The sequence below is a fragment of the Eulemur rufifrons genome, chromosome 19, assembly GCF_041146395.1.
Source record: "Eulemur rufifrons isolate Redbay chromosome 19, OSU_ERuf_1, whole genome shotgun sequence".
Taxonomy (NCBI): domain Eukaryota; kingdom Metazoa; phylum Chordata; class Mammalia; order Primates; family Lemuridae; genus Eulemur; species Eulemur rufifrons.
The window spans coordinates 101,245,042-101,256,970 of NC_091001.1; the positions used below are offsets into that span (position 1 = coordinate 101,245,042).

The following is an 11,929-nucleotide window of genomic DNA, read 5'->3' on the forward strand; positions in this document are numbered from 1 at the left end:
TTTTTTTTTTACCATTAGATTGTATTACTTTATAATCAGCAAAATATAAGCATTACTTTTAAAAATGTAGTTGGATATAAAATATACTTTTATATTTCCAAAAATATTGTAGAAAGGGATTTGGGGAGAGAAAAACTCTTGCTAATTAGATATTCTGAAAGAAAAAAAATTGATCTGAAAATGGAGAATGCAGCTGAACAAATAAGATTTGTGGTGGTGGTGGTTCTCCCTCCCTGCCACCGCCCTCCGAAGGAGCTCTATTTTGGGTCTAGCTTCCTGAACTGCTGAATGGCAGACTTCTCTAGGGCATTTCGTTATAGAGTTCTTTGAGAGGTTTCCCTTAAGCCTCTAATTAATGATTACCATTGAGTATATCACCAATTGCTGTAAAAGTTTCTTTTTTTCACCCACTGGTGTGGGATTTGTTTTGGAGCTTGACATATCTGTACACTAGTTACTGAACCAAGAGAAGAAGGGAGTATAGTGTCTTCAGGGCCTGGTTAAAAATCAGACCCATAGCCTGAGCCTGTGAAGCTCTGGTTTTATAGAAGGTGATGCCTTAGCATCCGTTCTGATTTGTAGCCTATGCCCCTGTGTCTGTTTACAAGAAAAATCTATAACTACCAGAAAATTTAATATTCATATGTCCCTATGGAGTTTTGCTAAATTAAAATATAAATGGTTTTCTTGGTCTGTGAAATCTGATAATATTGTTTTGTTTTTCAGGAAATAGCACAAATGTTTGTGAAAGTTGGAATGTGTGAACAAGCAGTGACTGCATTTTTGAAATGTAATCAACCAAAGGCAGCTGTAGATACCTGTGTACATCTCAACCAAGTAAGGAACTGAAATTTACTGTCTGTGCAGCTGGGTGTTTTAGGAATATTTTAAGTCAAAGCAAAATTAAAGTCACAGTAGTCATCCTTTAAAGATTATTGCTAACGTAAAGCATCGGAGAGCTTGACATAAGGTTAAGAAAGTGGTGAAGTTTGCACTTTCCTCTTACAGTGCTATCATGAGGGGTGACCCACTCATAACTAACTCAATATGGGAGCATGAACAGACCCTGTGCTTTTCGTCTGGCAAATTTTTGTCTGGAAGTAATTTCATAATTTTCTGTATTTTATTAGGGTTAGGTTTTGTTTCCAAAGAAGGACCAGTTAATGGTCAGTCCTTGCCTGAGGAAGGAATTGAGTTACTTTATCAATATTTATTTTGGCAAATCTATTTTCCTTTCCCTTTATAGGAAACATACATTTGATATTTTTAAGAGCTGACATTTAATAAAATTAAAGTGTAGAGTTATTATAGAAACTGTTGACTATCAATGTATTCTTTTAATATTTTCCTTAAAGTATTTTTAAAGCCTCATTTGCTTTATAAAAATAACTTTTAAATGTTAAACCTGATAGGACATATTTTAACTGAAATTGCATGTTTGTTTTACTATAAAATATAAACAAGTGTATCTTTTTCTTGCTCATAGTTTGTGCCAATATAGAATTATAAGATTAATATAATTATAAATTTTGAAACTTTCTTTTTCAGATGCACTTCTTAAACAAATCAGAATTTTAGATCATTTGATACATATTTAGCTTATAGAACTCATATTGCTCTATTTTATGTGATTTTAAAAAACATACCAGTTTTTAATTTTGAAGTAGTAGTATTTATTATAAACTTAAAGGGGTTTATTGTGTGAATTTTATGACATATGTGACTGTAAATACTTGGGTGACCAAATGGTATAATTGTTTTCTTAGTGGAACAAAGCTGTTGAATTGGCTAAAAATCACAGTATGAAAGAAATTGGATCTCTGTTAGCTAGGTATGCATCTCATTTACTGGAAAAGAATAAAATTCTTGATGCCATAGAACTTTATCGGAAAGCCAATTACTTTTTTGATGCTGCTAAACTCATGTTTAAGGTAATGTAATAATCTTGGTGAGTATTTGGTTTGTTCCAGTTACAAATCTTTTTATATACACATTTTCCATTTTCTTTGGAAACAAATATTTGTTACAGCAAAACCCCTCTGGTTTTATTACTACTGCAACTATGCATTATTTTAGTATTATTACCTGTTACTAACAAGGCTATTTACTAATACTAGCAACTTATTGATACTTAAACAATTATATATTTAATACTAAAGTTAACAAAGAGTTAAAGAATTTGCTGGGCTACAAAGTACAAATTCCTACAACTGGGAATTAAATTTTGTTGATAATAGAGTTTTGAGCCCTTCTAAATGTACAAGTTTTATATATTACACTTTACATGGTATCAATTTGGAGGAAAGGTAACTATTAATAGTATGGTATTAATGTATACAAATTTTACATTCTATTCTATTTTTTTCCCATTTGATTTAATGAAAGAAGGAAAACTTTCCCTCAATATCATTTAAATAAATGTAAACTTCTGGAGGATGTGCCATGTTAACACCATTGTGTTTTTGTGTACTTGGAACATTATTTTTAAAATCTCTGTGTTGTGGAAAATATTAGCCATTTTATCAACACTTTCTTCATTCCGATTTAGTTATTTAACAACACCTGTTATGTTCTAAGATTGATAGGAGTTCTAACTCCAAGGGCTAAATGCTAAGGAAAGAACTAAGTACATATAAGTACTAAGGAAAAAAAATGAATTTTAAAATATTTGTCATAAACAGATGGTGTTTATATTCCATCCTACTGATTTTTCCTCTTTTTTTAGAGAATCAAATTTCAGTTAATTTTGGAAATGATTATATTTGTACAAATATAGATTAAGAAGTATCTTCCTCCAATTTTTTAAATGTTTAGATTGCAGATGAAGAGGCAAAGAAAAGAACTAAACCTTTACGTGTTAAGAAGCTCTATGTACTGTCCGCTTTACTTATAGAGCAGTACCATGAACAAATGAAAAATGCCCAACGAGGAAAAGTTAAAGGAAAGAGTTCAGAGGTAAGGTAGCGCATTTAATACCATTAAATCATCTGAAGTGTTTAAGAAAAAACAAAACTACCAAACTTCTCTTTATGGATAAGTCATTTAATTTGCATGTCTGCATTTGTTTCCTTAAATGATATGAAGAAAGGGAATGACTTAGAATTATTATTCAAATTTAGAAATTTCTACTTAGCAATATTGAAAATTATTTTTTCTACAATACTAATCTGTATTCTTTGCTTTAGTTTCCTATTTTTTTTTTAAATTTTGGTTACCTGGTAAATCTCCTTTCTAATCAGTGAGTTTTAAAAATTTTCCTAGAATAGAATATGTATACCATTTTAATAAATAAATCGCATATTAACTTAAAGTTTAGTCAATTGTATTTTAAAATTTGATCACACCAGTTTAACAAAATATGAACTATAATAAAAAATTAAATCAGTAATGACAGTTATATAATGATAAAATCTGCTCATTTAGATATTTTAATGAATAAAAATTTACGAACTTATCTTAACTGTAATGACTATTGTTATGTGGGCGTTGATACTGTGTGCGTTTGTGCTGACAGAAAGTGGGTGTTGGCTTTACTTGTAGGCCACTTCTGCTTTGGCTGGTTTGCTGGAAGAGGAAGTTCTGTCTACAACTAGTCGTTTCACAGATAATGCATGGCGAGGGGCTGAGGCTTACCACTTCTTTATACTTGCACAGAGGCAGCTCTATGAGGGATATGTTGACACTGCATTGAAGACAGGTGGGCATGTCGCCTAATGTATATAGTAGATCTGAAAAATTTTAAATTGAGTATGAAGGGCCAGCTCTTCCAATTTGCCTTTATATTAATTTCAATAACATTTTTTCCTATGGGTTTATTTTTATATGTTTGAGATTATGCTATATATAATTTGTTTTGTGCATTCCACTTTTTGAAGTTCTTTTTATTTTTTTAATACATAGAAAACAATACATATAGTTCACAGAAATGTCAGAAGTTTTAGATAAGCAAAAAAGAACATGTGTAACATTCATATGGCTTTTCATTCAAAGTTAAACACTCAATAATCAAGTTCGTATCCTTTTGGAGATATATATGTACATATATTTTTAAGACTTTTTAATTTTTTTTTTTTTTTTTTTTTTTTTTTTTTTTTTGTTGAGACAGAGTCTCACTTTTGTTGCCCAGGCTAGAGTGAGTGCCGTGGCGTCAGCTTAGCTCACAGCAACCTCAAACTCCTGGGCTTAAGCGATCCTACTGCCTCAGCCTCCCGAGTAGCTGGGACTACAGGCATGCGCCACTATGCCCGGCTAATTTTTTCTATATAGATTTTTAGGTGTCCATATAATGTCTTTCTATTTTTAGTAGAGACGGGGTCTCGCTCAGGCTGGTCTCGAACTCCTGACCTTGAGCAATCCACCCGCCTCGGCCTCCCAGAGTGCTAGGATTACAGGCGTGAGCCACCGCGCCCGGCCAAGACTTTTTAATTTTTAAATATATTTATTTTAAAATAATTTCAAAAATAATTTTGTTTTTTTACAATATTGGGAGTGCTTTTTTAAAACAATAATATGCTGTAAAGTATCTCCATATTTTATACATATATTGCCATAGAATTTATCTTGTTTTTATAAAAATTATCTAATAATTTCAACCAAAACAGAAAAATACAAAGAAAAAGGTAAAATAATCTAATAATTTATTAAAATAATCCTGTAACTGAGAGATAATCATTGCTAAATTTAGGTAAATTTCCCTGTAGACATTTCTCCATGCCAGAGCTTGCTTAACAATATGTTCTACTTTCTTTCCTCATTGTTGAACTCAGATTTATGTGATCATTTTTAAGAGCTACATCCGTGGTATTTTTGTACTATAATTTGTAGAAGATTATTTACATGTGGCAACAGGATTTTAATTTCTTCTTAACAATAACAATATTTTAGAGTTTAGATCTATTAACTCCAAAGAGCATAATTATGAGAATTATATTATAAACGAAAGCATATGAGTGACTAAACCATTACTGCTCTTTCAGCGTGGCCGTGACAGCAGTGCAGGCACTGTCACCATCCACCCATCCTCCGTCACATTGGGGAAACCATCCATTTGCTGCTCACATCACTACCAAATGCATGTCACACCCTAATCCTAATAGATCATGAACCTGTATTCTAATGGCATAATCTTTAAAAAACAAACTTTTAGAGAAATTCTTTTATTAATATTTGTTTCTGGAATTCTATAGGGATGATTTTTATTTTTTCATTATTTTTATTAGAGCTATTTAGAGATTATATAATGCTCTTTCATATATATTCATTTTTCCCTAGCATTTATAAATTATAATTACTTAACCTTTCTAAGCTTGAGTTTCTTTTTTGTGTAAAAAAATCCCCTTTTATGGGGATTAAAGTTGTTTTAATGATTAAGTTAGAAATTCCTGAAAGAAAGTTCTCTTATTATGGTGCCTGGACATCATCAGCCCTCAATAAGTGGTAGCTGTGACGATGATATTAATAATGTTTTTTGATAGAGTCGTATCTGTCAGTCTTTAGTTCATATTTTTCACTTAGGGCTCATGCTTAGGAAGTGCATCATGTCAAGGCTATTAAATATTATATTTTATTACAGCTTCTTAGTTATCATAAAACCATTTATTAAGAATTTATTCTTTCCTCATGGATTTGAAATTCTACCTTCATGAAACTAAAATTATACATATTCTTCATTCCTTCCTCCCAGACTATTATTTTCTATTCATGTATTTCTATTCTAGTACTACCCTCTTAGTCACGTTACTTTTACATTTTAATATTTGGTATTTAAGATCTCCATTATTACTCTTTTTTTTGAGATCAGACGAGATAGGGCGCGTTCAGGGTGCTATGGCCACAGAGATTACTCTTCTTTTTGAAAAATATTCTGGGTATTTTCTTGTATTTGTCATCCAGAACAACTTTACAATCTTTCTGAGGGTGGGAGAAGTCCCACCTCAATGAATGAAGTCCCAGTGAATTTTAGATTAGAATTGCATTAATTTAATACATGAATATTGGGATCATTTATATGTTTATGGATTTCCTCATCCAGAAGCATTATTTAAAATTTTGCTTTTTTTTGTTTTTAATTGATGCATAATAATTGTACATACTCATGAGGTACATGTGATATGCATACAATGTGTAACGCTCAAATCAGAGTAATTAGGCTATTCATCACCTCAAACATTTATTATTTTTTTGTGTGTGTTGGGAACATTCTAAGTTTTCTATTCTAGTTATTTTGAAATATACAATAAATAATAGTTAATTGTAGTCACCCTACTGTGCTGTCAAACACTAGAACTTATTGCTTCTATTTAACTGTAGATTTGTACCAATTAATCAACCTGCCTTCACTGCTCCCCGCACCCCCTTCCCAGCCTCTGGTAACCATCATTCTACTCTCTACTCCATGAGATCAACTTTTTTAGCTCACACATCTGAGTGAGAACATGTGATATTCATCAGAAACATCAATTTCTCCACAATTCCATGGTTTCCCCAGTGCTTGGACTCCTGGAGGTGGAAAAGCTTCCAAGTAATTTGGTAGCCTGCTGATCACTGAAGGAGTGCGGGAAGGAGCAAGGGGATTCTCCCTCACCCCTTCACTGGACTCTGAGCCTCTCTGGGTTTGATCCTTACTGATATCTTTTTTCCTTTTTCCTCCCCCTCCTCTGCTTGGCAGTTTCCCTCTGTGAGGTCCCTGGTGGGCTCTGGTACTTCTTTCTCTGACCTACACCTGAACTGTGTCCTTTCTCCCCTCTCCTTTATCTGAAACCCTTCCTTCCTTCTGGGATAGTCTGGTAAGCGATGTCTCTAGTCAGCCATCTTGCCCTGGTCTCTCATTCTAGAAACATCAGTTTAAAAAACTATTTGTGTATCTGTGTTTCTCTCTAAAGATTTGTAGTTTTCTTCTTGTATGCTCTGAACATTTCTTTTGCAATTTATTCCTATTTATGTTGTCATTAGCAATGGGACTGTACAATTTTTTTTCTAATTGGTTCTTAGTTATATATAAGAATGATTTTTATTTTTATATGTTTATTTTATAACTGACATTCATTTAATTTTGTGGTTAATATTATATAAATTAGATACTGTTTATTATGGTTGTTTTTTGTATAAGTTATACACTGTTTGTAGACATATATTAAAAGAAAAATTAGATCTTTAACTTGAGATACTTTACCTGCTGGATAAAGATATCCATATGCTTCATTTTTTTTTTGTTTTAGTGATAAAATGATCTGAAACAATATATGGCTTGTAAGTTATTACCTGTGAACTTATTATGCTCCATATGTGAAATTAGAGGGTATTGTTTAGTGTAACTGAATGATTGTATTTCATATAAATTTTTTCCACTAAATTTTGTTGTAAACACTTTACCTGAGAACCAGTTTATAGAAATCTAATTATAAATTACATGAATATATTGTTTTATGAAATTTTCAATATATTATGATATTTTTATGATTGCAAGGTCTAGAGAAGAAAAAGATAAAAATTGATTCCAAATATGATATTAATTCTACAATATATTTTTAAGAAAGACTATATCTCTACTGTAGAAAAATTGAAAATAAGGTGTGATAACTGTCAAAATAAATTATCTGAATTAACATTTAGAAACTCATTTTCACTTCTTTTTTCTCAAGGTCCTGTTGTTTCAGTAAGACAGAAAAACAATAATCTCTTTAAAGAAACAGAGAACACAAGATTTCACTACTACTTTGCTTTTTTTATTTTTTACAAAAAGAAACATGGTATCATTTTGAGAATTATGATATTAATTTACTTTTTCTGGAATGCCACAGAAATTTCTAACATTAATGGAAGAAAAGAAGGGTGTTTTAACCTCACAATTGTTTTTGTCTGTGTGTATATTTCTAAGTTGGCCGAGCCATGTGCCCTCATGGGACCTGAGCTGTTAGCTGGCTTCACAGAACCTAGGAGATCATGTAGCCTACTTCTTCCTACTGGTGCTCTCATCTCTCACACTGTTTGCTTTATGTTTGTTAAAGTTCATGTAGGTTAAACTAAAACACCTTAACATAGATTCTTTCCCATGCATGTTCATGATATGTTGATTATTTTTAAAAACTCAAATTGCCCTCTTTTTCCTAGCTCTTCACCTGAGAGACTATGAAGACATTATCCCTGCTGTTGAGATCTATTCTCTGTTAGCACTCTGTGCATGTGCCAGCAGAGCTTTCGGTACTTGTTCCAAAGCTTTCATTAAACTTGAATCTTTGGACACCCTCAGTACAGAACAGAAGCAGCAATATGAAGACCTTGCTCTAGAAATCTTCACCAAACATACTCCAAAGGATAACAGAAAATCTGAATTGGATAGCCTTCTGGAAGGGTAGGCTGATTGTAATTAGTAGATTACTTTATTAGCAGCTTAGATTTGTGTATGTATAATGTATAATGTGGGAATTAAAGTACTACATTTTTAAGCAGTTTACATTAATATTATACCCTGTTTTATTTAGTCTTATGAGTGTATTAATGCTTTATTTTTTTTTTGCAAAAATTTTTACTTGAAAAAACTTTTTGAAATGAAAGTATTTTATTGGAAGTTAATCTTGAATTTTTTTATTCTTCAGTTTTTAAAGTGCATTTAATAAATTTAGACTAATTAAAAGCTTTAAAATATAATTAATTACTTTTCCTCTTACTTTTACAGTGGAGAAGGGAAACTGCCAACATGCGTTGCCACAGGGAGCCCAATCACTGAGTATCAGTTCTGGATGTGCAGTGTATGCAAGCATTGTGTTCTTGCTCAGGAAATTAGTAACTACAACTTCTGTCCCTTATGCCATAGTTCAGTGGCATAAAGGAATGATGAACTGTATATAATTGTAAAATATAGGTAGCATATATACATAGCTAGAACTGTATGTGTAATGTTGATTTTTCTAAGTTTTATGTGAAAATCAAGCTCATCATCTTATAGTTGTATTTCTACACAAAATATATATAATAATAATAAAATAATATTTGTGTGGAAATTCAACTATGCAATAATAAGGCTGTTTTTCATATAAAACTTATCAAAATCAACCTTATTTTCTGTCTATCTATCTATCTTTTATCTATCTTGTGGTTGGTTGCATGATACCATGGCAATATTCCAAATAAGAAATGTTTTTCTCAGAGTGTCAAGGGTACTAATTCATTAAAATATCTTGAGGGGGGCGGGGAGATGGGGGAAGTATGGGAGTGGAGCAAAGATCAATTTAGAGAATTGACATAACTTGTATTACAAGGAGGTTAAACAGTTGTAATACTGAAATGAGCTCTCTTTCTAATGGTGTTTACTTTAATTAAGTATTGAATGTTATCTATATTTTATTTCCAGAAGTGAAGTGATGGCATTTTAAGACAATTTTCACAGTATGAATTGTTTCCAATATCCTTATTCTTCATCCTTTTAAAAATCTACCCTTTTAGTCTCATTCAAGAGATAGCATTTGGCATTTACTGTTTAATACTATTGTGCAGAAAACTTGACTTTATCTATAATGATAAGAATTTACACAAAAATATTCACTTGTAGTTATAGTTTCCGCTGAAACATTGTCACCAAGCTGGACCCTTCATTTAAACAACTTTCTTGTTATAGGGAGTGATTCTTTCTTGATATACATGTGTTTTGATTTATTATCGTTAATTTAAAAGAAAAATTGTGATCAGTAATGATAATTTCTTACCCCTTTTATGTAGCTAATAATGTTCTCTGTTTATTTCTCATGGACTCTCATTTTGTGCCTAAAGACCAGACTTTAGTACTATTTCATTAAGATTATTTTCTGAAGTTTGGCTGATATTTAGTAGAGGCAATAAATGGAGAGAAATATTAAACTTTGTTCTTGCAGCTACAATACTTAGGTTAGTTCACTCTCTCAATGTGACATGTTTTTGGTCCTGCAGAGACAATTTATACCTGTTACAGATTGGGAAGTGAACTATAAGGAGAGATTTAGAGCCTAGGTGAACTTTAGGATACATAGTGGGCTCATGTGCCTAAATAAAATGAGAGGAACAGAAGTCTTTGAAGTCTCTGCTCACGTGCCTTGTGGAAAATGACATTGGCACTATGGTAGCCTCCAAATATGCTACCAAGAAAGCTATTCCAGAGAGGCTTACATGGATCAGAGAGGCTTACAAACCAAATGAGGATGTTCAAAATCAATTTGGTTTTTAAATCAATTTGGAATACACAGTGAGCAACAAGGAGAAAGTGATGGGGTAGATTAACATATTAGGATAGGGTAGAAACAAACAAAAAAATAGACAGAAGAAGAAAAACATATAAATATATAAAATAAGTATGCAGTGAGAGGGGTAAACTAAAAGAAGAAAGAAAAATAAAAGAAAAAAATTAGATAAAAAGAAGGGTAGGTGCCAGTGGATTGGAAAGACCACAGTACCTGAATCCTGGGTTAGATAACGTTCTCATGTCCTGACTCCCACTCTGTCACTTCAGCTTTCCCCTGATAGTGGGGTTATGAAGAGGACCAGGGTTGAGGTTTGAGCCAGGGCACACAATCAGATGAAATGTGCCTGAGGCCAGCGGTACACTTGCTCTATAGGAGGGGCTCAGGGGCAAGTACACTTGGCCATAGCTGTAGCTTGCCAGTTAGTCTGCTGAGCAGTCATGACTTTTACTATAGAGGACAGGCCAGAATAAGTCACCAATGAGTAACTGAATCCAGACCTTACACATATTGAGGGCTTTATATGTCTCATGCATACTTACTGTGTCATGAATATTTAGGGCCTTTGTTGTTCTTTGTATTTTTAGTGCTTCATGAATATTTGGTATCTCTTGCTCCGTCTGTCCTTTTCTATCTTTGGTCACACATATATGCTCTATTTACTTTGTCTAATATGTCTCATAAATTACTAACTTCTCTAAATTTAACACAATGAATTTCATCTATTTCATTTTTTTTCTTCTATACCAGAATGGAATATTTCCCCAGATCAAAAAATCACATCCTAACAAAGAGGTCTGTCCAAGAAAATATATCTATCTCCTGTTGAACTTACTTACATCTTTCTGTAGGACTTTCTATTTTCAGGGATAAGACCATTCTCTGCTTCATCAATGAAAGAGAGATTCTCAAGGCTGTAGGGGTGGCACACTTGTTATTAGCTCTGCCTGTGTGAAAGTTTCCTTCAGGACAGTTTGTTCAGAGTTGTGATTCTTGGTCCATGGTTTAATGCCCAAGTATCTCTTCTTTCCCTTTCCCTTTACTGTCACAGGAATTAGCTGAGAACTCATTAGATTGTCCTGCTGCTACCTCTTACTGTGGCCTGTTGGTTATATTCCTATTTGCTTCAATTCCAGAATCATGTGTTGACTTCTCAGACTTCTCCTAACATATCTTTTGGGAACTCTCTTTTGGAGCCTTCTTATTTGTCACTAAGTCTATGCTGCCTAAGCCCTAGAATTTTCCCTCTAATTATTTCAGATAGATCCTGATTTGCTGTGGATATTTCTTGTTAAATTTTGATCCAGAAACCAAATTCTCTAAAAACAACCTCTCATACTTTGTGGAACTAATTATCATATGTGCATATGTAGTGTCTATGTGTGTGCCTGTGTATATATATGTGTATACACATGCATTTATACTCACAGATACATCTTTTCTACTATTGTAAAAGCTTATGACTCTTTGGGATCTATATCTGTGAAAGCTTTAATGATCTGCCATAATGTCCTGGGGACCTTTGTCTTGAAATTGGTACTAGAGAAAGAACTCACAGTATGAGTTGATCCAGTTGGTTTCATTAAACAGGAAGGAAATTTCAAGATAACAACACTAACAAACTTTCCCCTGATGAAAGGGACAAAAAGAAGGAAAATTGACCATACAAAACAAATACTTGGAGAGAAGTTGGAAAGGCAGAATTAGTATATTGAAAACAG

At 32.6% G+C, this 11,929-nt stretch overlaps 1 protein-coding gene across 1 annotated transcript in view; it reads left to right on the forward strand.

Annotated features, from left to right (window-relative positions):
* Positions 1-8,825, forward strand: part of WDR35 (WD repeat domain 35) — a 58,449-nt gene extending 49,624 nt beyond the window's left edge. The window contains exons 23-28 of the mRNA XM_069494342.1: positions 727-837; positions 1,767-1,931; positions 2,815-2,955; positions 3,541-3,697; positions 8,110-8,350; positions 8,675-8,825. Of these exons, the coding sequence (XP_069350443.1) occupies positions 727-837; positions 1,767-1,931; positions 2,815-2,955; positions 3,541-3,697; positions 8,110-8,350; positions 8,675-8,825 (966 nt within the window). The remainder of the gene's footprint in view (positions 1-726; positions 838-1,766; positions 1,932-2,814; positions 2,956-3,540; positions 3,698-8,109; positions 8,351-8,674) is intronic.
* The last annotated feature ends 3,104 nt before the right edge of the window (positions 8,826-11,929 follow it).